Source organism: Glossina fuscipes, unplaced genomic scaffold (genome assembly GCF_014805625.2).
Source record: "Glossina fuscipes isolate IAEA_lab_2018 unplaced genomic scaffold, Yale_Gfus_2 106, whole genome shotgun sequence".
NCBI lineage: Eukaryota > Metazoa > Arthropoda > Insecta > Diptera > Glossinidae > Glossina > Glossina fuscipes.
In genome coordinates this window covers 378855-391777 of record NW_023998449.1, presented here as the reverse complement: position 1 = coordinate 391777, position 12923 = coordinate 378855, and the positions used below count along the sequence as shown (strand labels likewise).

Sequence of the window (12923 nt, the reverse complement as noted above, 5' to 3'; positions counted from 1 at the left end):
GGACGTGTCCGCGAGTTGTATCTTCAATTATTAGACAAAAAAAAAAAGGAAAAGTACAAAAGGCAATTAACAACGAGGAGCAAGCAATAGCAAGTGTGCGCTGTAAATTTTATTCGAGAAACAGAAATATTTGCTTAAATTTTAACTTTTGATTGTGAAATAAAAATGCCTACTTAAACTTCATTGCCAAATATTTGCTTAAATTTCAACTTTTGATTGTGAAACAAAAATGGCTACTTAAACTTCATTGCTGTAACACTGATGTGCATTGAAATTATTATTGCATTTTAAATTTTGTTCAAGAAACAGAAATATTTGCTTAAATTGTAACCTTTAGTCGTGAAACAAAAATGTCTACTTAAATTTCATGATTTCGTGAATCAAAAATGCCTACTTAAATTTCATGATTGTAGTACTGATGTGCACCTGAATTATTATTACATTTGTATCTTTTATGCGTGCGTTTAATAAATTATAGAAGAAAAAAAAAAAAAGGAAAAAAAAAGGTTTTAATCCAATGATCCAAAAAGGAAAATAATCACAAGTTTTTGATAAAATAGCATGGTTCTTCAAATCACCTTGAACAAAAAGCCAAGTGCGTTTGGTAGATTATGAAAAACGAGGAGAAAAAGAAATACTCCAGTAATTTATAAATTCTTAACGAAATAAATTCTTTCTTAAACGTTATTGTTGAAAACTCGAAGTTTTTGTTGACGTCACTACTTGTTAAAAGAAAAAAAAAGGGTAGAAAGAAAAAAAAAAAAAGGAAACTAAACAAAAAAAGGATCAATGTATTTACTTCATTCAAGATGCGTTAAGAGGAAGAAGAATAATTTTCCAGTTTCAGTAGCTTATGAATTACGTGCACCCCCATGCACCTACATCGCAGCTGTGTTGTGATTGTGCTGACTACTTAAAACGAACTTCCTACTTCCTTGCTGTGAACAGAAACCGCCGGTGTAGCAACTACCGCAACCGACCTCGCCTCGACACCGATCGCATCAAGTATTGTAAGTTATTTTAGTTTGTTTAATTCCCTTTTCTTTTTTGTGTCCCCGATGAGTGGCTAAGCGTTACAGCTGCCGCCGCTGTAGCTGAAAGACAAAAGGGGGGTGTGCATATGTAGGGCAGACGCCGGACGACTACCGACTGACTTACGGTGGACAGACGGACGGTAGACAACCGACGGGACCTTTTCATTTTTTTTTTTATTTTATTTTTTTGTCAGGAAAAGATATATACTCAACCGGCAATAAAAGTATCGAGTCTCATGACAACCTTTTGTGGTTTATGCTGATTTTGAATGCATTTTAGAACCAATTAACATTCAAAATTCAACAAACATCCAATCGGTACAAAAACCTGTTCCATTTGCCTATAATTATTATGTTAAGCGTGCATTCGATAAAAACTTAGATATAATTAGGATATGTAGTGGGGAAAATTCAACAGGTCATTTTTTTCAATATATAGTCAAAGATGTTCTATGTATTTACAATAATTATTTATGTAAAGTTAAACCTATGAATACTTTGACGTCTGCGGAACGCGAGAGAAAAAAAAACCAATACAATTTGTCACATTTGTGGGAAATTGTTTTTGCCTCTCGACCACAGGGTAGCTGATCACTGTCATTTGATAGGTGATTATAGAGGACCTGCTCATAATACGTTCAATTTGGATGCAACATTTGTTCCAATATTTTTCCATAATCTTTCAGCATACGATTGTCATTTGTTTATTAGGGAACTTTCATCTATTAATGGTAGCATAAGTATTATTCCACAAAATAAGGAATTGTACATCTCCATATCTAAGAGAATATAAAAAAAGTTCATTGATCTGCGTTTTTTAGATTCATTTAAATTTATGCCAACAAATTTATAAACACTGGCCCGATACAGATTTAATTGCTGTCAAATCCGTTTATCCTAACGCTAATGATTTCAATTTGATGAAACGTAAGGGAGTCTTTCCTTATGGTTATCCAAACTCTATTGATCGCCTCCAAGAAATCCAATTACCACCACGTTCATCCTTTTTCAATAAATTAATCAATGAAGCATGTAGTGTAGATGATTATGAACATGCTAGAAAAGTCTGGAATACATTGCAATGTAGAACGCTCGGAGACTACTTACTATTCTATTTGAAAGTTAAATATTTTGCTATTATGTGATGTCTTTGAAAATTTCCGAAAAGTATGTAAAAATATTTACAAGTTAGACCCTTGTCAATACGTCTGGTCTGCCTTGGGATGCAATGTTGAAGACAACGGAAATAGAATTGGAATTATTGGCTGACGTTGAACCATATAATTTTATTGTTCGAGGTATAAGGGGTGGCATTGTTCATTGTTCTAAAAGATATTCTTTAGCTAACAATAAATATATAAGCGATTATGATCCTGCTCAACAATCAAATTATCTAATTTATTTGGATGTAAATAATTTATATAGTTATGCCATGTCACAATGTCTACCCCATAAAAATTTTGAATGGATGACAAATTCGGAAAATTTTAATTTACGTGAGGTGAAAGATGACTCAGAAATAATATATATACCAATTTACATTGGTTTTACCGTGTTAGAATTATCCAAATGTACAATTTCCATTATGATCACATAAAACCTAAATATAAAGAAAATATTAATCTAAATTACATGGATACTGATTTATTTATGATATTGGAACAAATAACTTACTTCATGACATTCGAGATGATAACAGCTATTATTTAGATATGTCCGCACATCCAAAACAAAATATATTCGATTTCCGAACTAAAGGAAGGAATCCACCGAATTTTGGGATTGAGATAACTCTCGGTATAGTAGCAGTACCCTTGTTACTCATCCTTAATTTTGAATGTATTGCATTCTAAGCTATTTTTACCGCATCCATAATATTAATTAGTTTGCTTTTTTCAAGATATTTTAAGTCTTTTTAACAGCGGTTAAAAATAGCTTTTTCCATCGCATGTTCCTCTTTTTCTTTCTCTTCTATTTTTCCTCCCCTTTTTTTTCTTAAATTTTCTTGCTTTTTTCGTCTTTTTGCTAGTCTTACTAGCACTCACACCGAGACCAAATTTCACTTTTGCCTTCATTGCATTCGTTACGAACCAAGCGTTTATGCGTTCTTTTAAATTACTGTCTTTAGATTTTACTCGTTGCCTGGCTTTTTCTGTTAATATCTTATCAGCTTGATGTCTCTTATTAATGTCTCCCGATTGTGAATGCTCTCGCGCTAGACGTGTTGCTAGTTTCATCCCTGGACCACAAAATTGATAGCCAGGTAAATGTAGTTCAACAAGTAATATATTTATTAGGCTGTTTACGAAATCTCGTCCAATTTTAGATTGATTGACTGATATTATAGTTCATAACCATTTTTTATCGTTTTATATACAATAGAACCAGGATCAAAAATCAAAATAAGTGGTATTTATATATAAAAGCAAATTAGTTTATCGTTATGCGTTTAGTTAATAAATCGAAACAAATCGTTGTAAGGAATGCTGACGATGTTTGTTTGCAAAAAGGAAAGACTAAAATTGTACATAGTACTCTATTACCGAACTCAATACGAGCATTAATTGTGGTAAGACAAATGTTATGATTAGCCTACTAGAAAATCCTAATGGCCTCATTTTTAAAAACATCTACATATATCGTTATCTGCAGACACTGATCGGTCCGATAAAGGGTATAAACTTATTTACATTCTCAGAAAATGAAAAAGCCTATCTAAGGCAAAACCACATTCAATAATGATATTCGATGATGTGATATGTAATAAACAAAATACTACAAGGAATTACTTTTGCATGGGTAGACACAAACACATTGATTGCTTTTATTTATGACAAACATATATGAGAATTCCTAACCATTTGATACGAGATAATGCAAATATGATAGTAATATTCAAACAAGATGAAACGAATATGAGACATATATACAATGATCATGTTATCGGTGATATGTCATTTAAGAAATTTTTAACGATTTGTGCTGGAAAGATAAATATGGTTTTGTTGTTGTGAGCAAGGATGATCGAATTGATAAGGGGCGATATCGGAGAGGTTTCGATAATTTCATACAGTTCAGTTAGTTAAATTAGATATAAAGCTGATCATTATCAGATATAAGCAGACCACTATCAGATATGAAGCTAATCATTATCGGATACAGAGCAGATCACTATTGGATATAGAGCAGAGTACAAATGAGTAACGAATTATTAAAAGAAAGTATAAAGACACGAGCGCGAAAGCGAAGCTAAGAAATATTAAATTGAATCAAATAGAGAAGGTTAAGTTATTGGAAGACACATTTCAGTCTATAACGCAGCCTTTGAAACGGATAATTAAAAAACATGATAATAACAATTCTACACCGCTGACGTCATCATTGACGAATGATTCGATAGAAAATCATAACAATGGTGGTGATGAAGGTGACAACGACGATGATGAATTTAATAATGAGATTAATGATGTAAATAATATTGATTATAATGATGTTGAGGTTCAGGCAGACAATGACGTTGCGATGGGTAACAATGATATTGAGATGCCTACATATAATTCTTTATCAAATTATAGATATAAACCAAACGGAGGACAAAGAAGAAAAACTAAAACAAATTTATTGAAACATGGAAAGAGTAGAAGTAGTGCAAAAACTAAAAAGAATTTATTAAAGTATGGAAAGAGTGGAAGAACTGGTAAGAGAATATTGCGTAATACCCCTCTAACCGCAACTGCATCAACACATGTAGTTCATGATACAGAAAATTCTCCATATGTTGATTACGTAGGTAATCAAGAAGAAGGAGGAGCTGATTTTCATAATCCGGAAGAAGACATGATTATTGATAAAACGTCTTTGGAATCATCATCACTATTAAACAACAACAGCAAGAATAAGAAAAGGTTTAGAATTAAAAAGAGTTTAAAGCGAAACAATATAGGAAATATTAAGTGGGCTATGAAGCCAGGTGTGTTTCAGCTCATGTTTCACTCAAAGCCTCAACATTATACAAAAAGAGATTTGGTAAAATATAAAGATATTCTAATAAATACAAATGTATACAAACGTCATTATCAACCAGGCGCGCAAAGTAAATGTGCAGAAGCATTTAAATATCAACGTGTAATAAGACCAGTATTTAATCAGAAATCAAATCGAAAGGTAGTGGGCTATCGTTAAAGTCATTAGACACTCGTAAACCTATCTATACCTATTGGGACGATCATAACGAGCTAGTTGATAGATTACGCTTCTTCCGAAAGTGCTGAACATAATAATCACAAAAACGAAATAATTTCGATTGTTGAGGAATTGCGAGAGGCCAACATAATTAAATAATAATAATAATGAGTTCTATAAATAAGTTTGGAGAAGGTTTAATTAATCATCATCAGTATAACAATTCAAAGTTAAAGACAAATTTATTGAAAATGCTTGGCATTACTATAAATAGTAGTAGCATACATTTCATAAGGAAAGAATTTGTAATTTAATTACACCTACAGACCCCAAAGATGCTGTAACAAAAGCATATGTGCTAAGAAAAAATGATGTGTTAACAGATAGTGTAAACAATCTAACAACTACATACACTTCAAAAATGGATCGCATTGAGGATGATATGAGACAATTTCGAAACTCATATGATTTACAGATGAATAGTATGAAAAAACAAATAGATGAATTATACACGACAATCAAAGATGATATTAACAGCGAAGCTAAACAAATTGAGATAACTCTTAAGAATCAACTAATTAATGCAAATGAAAGCTATATGAATAAGATTGCGGAGCGATTCGATAAAATTGAAGAACATATTTTCAAATGGTTTGGAGTGAAACAACTACAAGAAAAATATGGTGAACAATTGAATAGTATGAGAGATGATTTAATAAAATTACAAACTACCCTAACAAGTAACGTTGAAGAAGATGTTAAATTAATTGAACAGACTGTTAAAGCGTATTTGCATAATGAGAATAAGGAATTTATAAATAAAATTGAAGAACGATTTCAAATAATTGAGGACTACCTTTTCAAATCGATTGGTTTAAAGCAGCGACAACAAGAAGACAAGGATATAAAAAGAAGGAGAACTAATTAAAAAGAAACAAAAATAATAATTTTTTCTATCTAAAAAACAACAACAAACCAGCAAACAAATAAAAATAGATTAAAGGTCATAGATTTTGCATGATGGATCTAAACAGGGATAAAAGAGATATAGTTAATAAAACACAAACAAGCACGCAAACATTTCAGAAGAAGACGAGTTGTCATGAAAGGAATTGATGATTTGTGGCAAACAGATCTCGTTGAAATGATAAGCTATGCAGTACAAAAAAACGGTTATCGTTACATTTTAACAGTAATAGATACATTTTCGAAAAAGGCTTGGGTTATGGCGGTGAAAAACAAAAATGCTCAATACGTAATGAATGCTATGAAGGGAATTTTTGAGAAAAATCATCGCAAACCGAAAAATTTGCAAACTGATAATGGTAAAGAGTTTTTCAATAATCAATTTCATCAATTGATGCAAAACAATCACATTAATCACTATTCAACATATAGCGTTCTGAAGGCGTCCATAGTAGAACGGTTTAATAGAATATTAAAAGGAATGATGTGGAAAGAGTTTATTTTTCAAGGAACCTATAAATGGATTCATATATATAAGGACCTTTTCGATAAATACGATAACACATTTCATAGAACGATGAAAATGACACCAAAGCAAGTGAATTCTTCAAATGAGAAATCTCTTCTGGATACGGTATACAGCAATTTAAAAATATTCAAAAGACCAAAGTTCAAAACAAATGATTATGTACGAATAAGTAAATATAAACATCAATTTGAGAAGGGCTACACACCCAATTGGACTACGGAGATCTTTAGAGTGAAAACTATAAGAAATACAAATCGAAATACATATTTGCTTGAAGACTATCAGGGGCGTGAAGTTAAAGGTGGATTTTATGAATATGAATTAATGAAAACTAAGTTTCCCCAAACGTATTTAGTTGAAAAAGTTGTAAAGAGAAGAGGAAATATGGTCTATGTTAAATGGGTTAGGATTTTCATCGAAACACAGCTCTTGTATGAACAATATATCTTAATTATAATAAAAGCTATCAGAGACATTCTTAGATAATTTATTCACTCATATCATTCAATTCCAAATGTCGATCGGGAAAACAACTTATTTCATATTGGTAACCATCAAATCACAATTCCTATTGGTACATATGAGTTTTCTGACATAGCCAATTTAATTACAAGTAAATATCATGATGTGAATGAGAAAGGGCGCAAATTATAAGCAAATTATAATACGTTACATACACACATAAAGAGTACAATAGATCCAATTTATTTCGATAAGAAGCGCTCGATTGAATCATTATTGGGGTATAGTAAGAGAAAATTACAACAAGGTATAGAACACTTTTCAGATAAAACAATCGATATAACGAAAATGAATACCATAATGATTGAATTTAATATTATAAATGGATGTTATATAAACAACGTATCAGCGCCTACTTTTCATCAGTTCTCACTTACTGTTAGTCCAGGTTATAAAATTGTAGAGATACCGACTAATGCAATATATTTACCTATTGTTTTGAAAGTTGCCGATCAATCTGGTAATTTAATAAATTTTCGTGGAGAAAAAATTTCAATAAGATTGCATTTAAAACCATCATCACACACACATAGATGATAATATTCAACAAAAAAGAATTATTTAATGATTCAATGTTCACTTCGACATCATCATCAATAGAATACACCACGAAGAAATTATTATCATCATCATCAACGTCATCACTGTGTAGTGATAATAAGAGTAATAAAAAAATACAAACGAATAATACCAAGCAGCAAAACTACTAATACCCTAAGTAGAATTAATCAGGAATTTTTAAATAGTTTAGGGTTTCAATTGAAATAGCCAGAAAAACCAAAAAATGAGTAATATAATTAATATATTACAAAAACCACAGTTTGATAATTCGTTTACAAAAAAAGAATATGACAGTTACACATCATACTTACAATCATTTAAAAATAATGATGAAATTCGTATACCAATTCAAAATCAAGATTTCTATGCCTTACCAAGCGAAAGCTTTCTATATATTGAAGGAACTGCATCAAAGGAAGATGGCACAATCTCTAATAGCATAAAACTGTTAAATAATTGTATGGCGCATCTATTTGATGAAATTCGATATGAACTTAACGGTATAGAAATTGATCGTACACGTCATTTGGGTATTACAACGGAAATAAACAATTTCCCATCATTGAATAAACGTGAGAGTGAGAACCTATTGAATGCAGTATGGTCGCCATTTAATAACGATGAACTCACTATTGTAAGCGATTATTTCAACTTTTGTATACCACTCAACATGCTGCTTAGATTTACGGAAGATTTCAATAAAACCATAGATAATTCCGAACATGAACTGATTTTACTACGATCTAAAGACAATAAACAAGCTATTACAACTACCTTGGCAAACGAACAAATTAAATTAAGTATTTTGAATACTACATGGAAAATGCTACATGTTCAACTGGCTGACGCTTACAAATTGGAGGTGTTTAAAAAAATCAATTCTCGCCAACCGTTAAATATATGCTTCAGAACTTGAGATATGTATTATAGCATTTCGAAACGCCGAAAACAAATTCACTCATTGCAATTTAACGAATGTAAAGGTACATCTAAATTCCGATTCATATCCATACGATGATTTGAATCTTAGGTTCAATCAAAATCAATTCGCTCTACTCTATGACATGTATTCAAGATTTCAACAAAGTTATTATTCATGCGATCGATATCTGCTATTGAAACGTAATGAGTTTCTCATGCTTGCACGCAGTGTTGTTTTGGATGTAACACATCAAAACGAATCGGTTAAAATCGGACCAACCGATATTCGCATTGAATTGAAAGTTTCAAGTTACATACCAGCTAATACATCAGCATACTGTTTAATTATACATGATAAAATATTTGACTATGTACTCCTTACAAATGAAGTAAGAAAAATATTGTAAATTGTAATAAAATAGCAATAAAATAATATATACTTATTTATATATATATATGAATTTTTTATGAAACAAGAAAACGTTCTGTTTCTCTCCATATATATTTAGATAGATCATTTACATCTTGATCATTATATCTTTAAACTTAGCAGTGTGCGTTTGTAAGCAAAGAAGACAGGGGGTATTATAATGGAAATAAATATATATATTTTGCTTCTTGTATTGAAAATAGTGATTGGTAATCCTATACCGTTCAATATTACTACTCCTCAAGCAGATTCGAATTCGAAAACTGTAGAGTTCAATTTAACTCTACCCAACGATGATATTCTGAAAACTAATATATCATTTGCTATGATGAAATAAAGTGAAGCACTGGAATTTAAAGACAATGATAATCTATTAAAAGATCAAAGTGATGCTACAATGCTAACAACTAGTAAAACTATTTCACCACCTATTGAAGCACCAACAACGCAACAAGAACAAAAACAAGAAAAAACAACAGAACAAACATCATTAAAATATTTTTCAGTGGATGACGCTATAGACGTATATCGTAGATCGTTAATCAGTTTCGAAATGGATATAGGTGGTATACTGGAAACTGAGAAACCATTTTACAGACATTTCAATCTCAAATATGAAAATGTTGATGTACCCATTCATTGTTCTTATAAAAGCAAAGACAACTAAAAATAAATTGCTTCGAATATCATAAATTTGAACAAGAGAGAATATTAAGTAATGGTGAAATTGAGAAGTTTCGCACGCCAGACTTATCGCGAAGGCTACAGGACATTCGAATAGTTGATCTAAAAGATTATACACATACGTATAAAATGAATATTACGTAAGGATGAAATAGTTAGTTTCCAAGAAAACTTCAAAAAAGAATAAATATGAATATGAAAATTAACGGGTCAACGCTATACGCGTTTTTAATTTTCATTCATATTTATAATGCACAACTCCATTACACTCTCTCCCATTCTAAACGACTTTATGATAACAGAATTGCTAAATTTAATGGTGATACAAGTAAATATTTAAATTTTCGAATAAGACTTCCAAACGATACAACGCGTACAATGATACATTTATCACTTCAGTTCCAATTACCGGAAGATAAAATTTCAGCAACAACAACAACAATATCACCACGAGTATCAGCCTTACTAACAAATAATAGACAAGCAAGGCATGGTGCTTATAAACTATTTACAATAAATCATGTAATTGAAGCTGTTAAAAAGGATTTAATAGAAAAAGAAATAAACATTGGAGGTATTATTGAAAGTGCATTAGTATTCCATCGTCATTTCAATTTAAAATATGAAAATTGTGAAACTATAGTCAAATGTAGCTATTATAGTAATTACGTTAGCGTTAACTTAATATCCATTGCTTTGAATTTAATGATATACCTTCATATTTTGATGGTTATGATGATGGTGGTGGTGGGGTGGTGGTGGTGGAAATCAAAGAGAAAATTCAAACTTAAATGAACAAGAATATCAATATTAAGTTAGTCCACTCATCGGTCGACCCAAAAATGATATATATGTTAGAACTATTGATATCAACGATTATTTACAAACGTTCCATATGAGTATACAGTAATACGCATCACGTCACAGTAAAATAAATATGATAATAGAAAAAATATACACATTTTTAAGGACATTCTCGAATATTATTTCCGATGAAGATAGAAAGAAACTCGTCAGTATTCAAGCACATCTGGAAGATTTAAACAATCGCAGAATAACTCAAAACAAATATAGCGAACATTATGAGGACTACGTTTGGTCAGACGAGAATGCTATATGTGGACCAGATACATGTAACTGTACATACTATAAGGGAAAAAAAATAGAAGTAGAAAAAGAAGCAAATAAATTTATAGAATTCTATTATAACATAATATAAAATATAATTGAATGTAAACATTATACTTTTTTAAAAAAATAAATTATATAAGAAAAAAATCTCTCTTTTTCTCTCATCATCATTATTAAACAAAAAAAAAAAGGGAGAACTATAAAAATATTGTGTTTAGTTGTTTGGAGAACATTACCTTGTAACAATGCGTCAAGATAAAATAATTATTATTGATGTACAAGGTTTCTATAGCGCAAACAAATTTATTCCAAAAGAAGTTTTCATCTCCGCCTATGACTCACAGATCAAAAATTTCATAATTCAACCTCCATTCGAATATTCAAAGTTAATGGCGAGGGATAGGACTAAAAACAACTGGTTGTATAATCACTTTCATGGATTACGATGGGATGATGGTAATTCAACGTTTGTCACGGGTCTAGCTCCGCTGGCCGGTAGTGCGATTTAATTGATGGGGCTTCGCTTTCTGAGCCGCATGACAAAGAAAAAAAAAAAAACTGCAAAAAGAGAAAATGTTTTATGTCCGTAGCCTGTCGTTCGTCCGTCTAGAGTGAGACCGTCTGTATCTGTCCTATATCTCCCTACGGTTCCCCCACGGGAAACTTGAGAACACAGTTTTATTGGTGGTTATCCCGTGGCAAAATTACAAATTTTCAAACAGCATCAATGGCAAGCCATATGTAGGTAATTTTTATCTTGAGGCTATGCATACAAAAATCACCAGTCAAGTGAATCCAACAGTGTTTTTTCCACCTTTAATTTGAGCGAAAGTTTACCATTTTCTAAATGAATTTATCTGATGTCACAAAAACACACTTCCCAGCCTTCAAATGTTCTTCACCGTTTTTTCTTTTTTATAAGCAAAACAACAAAATTGCGAAGCTTTTCTAAATTACAATTTCGGTTTTTTTTTTTCTTCTGGCACCGTCGATATTAGTTGAGCTTTTGTTAACTCTTCTTTTTCTTTCAACTGCTTTTAATTGTTTACATTTTGCTGCTTTCGATTTATCAAATTATACTTCTCCAAATCTTTTTCTTTTTTTTTTCTTTTTTTTGCTTCTATTGAATTATAATTGCCCTATTTGCTTAATGAAGGCAAGGTAACAAAAATAAGCAAAAAAACACGCTTCAGAAACACTCCTTTTTTTCTTTTATTCAGAAAGAAACATAGCAAAACAATTCACAAAAACTTCTCATCTCGTGTTTAATTTTCTGTAACTTAATCGATAAAGGCAGCTGGCTACCCATTTTTGGTTAATATATTAATGTTAATATCTGTTTACAATCATTCTTTTTCTCTATTTTTTCTCTTTTACAATTTAAACTTAACAATAGTCTCCTCCTCAAACCAACTTCTCTTGATTTCGTGAGTTGGTAAATTAAAAAAATTAAATTTCTCTTATTCTGAACGTGCACTCTCGTCCGAACTTCAAGAAAACACTTCTTTCATCTCCCCTATGTATGTATTCTTGTATATATGATGGACTATTCGTCCTTTTTTTTTCTCTTATCTATTTATGTGGCACGGAACAGCTTTTATATGCTTTATCTGAACATTTTTAAACCATTTTGTTCTTTGCTGTTTGCTGATTAAGATAACCAATTTTTCTTTTCCCCCTTTTTTTTTCTTACAAATGATTTTGGTTAAAGAAGGGAATTTGTATAGCCTTCACTTTGTTTTCCTTGCACAATTCGTTCTTGCTTTCACTTGTTTTTCACTCTATTGATTGATTATTTTGGAGAATTTTGCAGGTTTGCAAAACGTAAAGAAAACGATTCAAAGCGTTTAGAGGACAAAATCAGCAATAATCCCAGTTAGTACAAATGTAGAGCTTTTTTTGGCTCAACAATACAGGCAAATGTTTCTTATTTTTCCTTTTAAGATTTTTGTTTCCACTTTTA

At 31.0% G+C, this 12923-nt stretch overlaps 1 protein-coding gene across 1 annotated transcript; it reads left to right on the top strand.

Annotated features, from left to right (window-relative positions):
- The first annotated feature begins 6318 nt into the window (after positions 1-6318).
- Positions 6319-8710, top strand: LOC119638665. Its single transcript, XM_038035588.1, has 2 exons — positions 6319-7113; positions 8054-8710. The coding sequence occupies exons 1-2, from the start codon at positions 6319-6321 to the stop codon at positions 8708-8710; spliced, it is 1452 nt and encodes a 483-aa protein (XP_037891516.1).
- The last annotated feature ends 4213 nt before the right edge of the window (positions 8711-12923 follow it).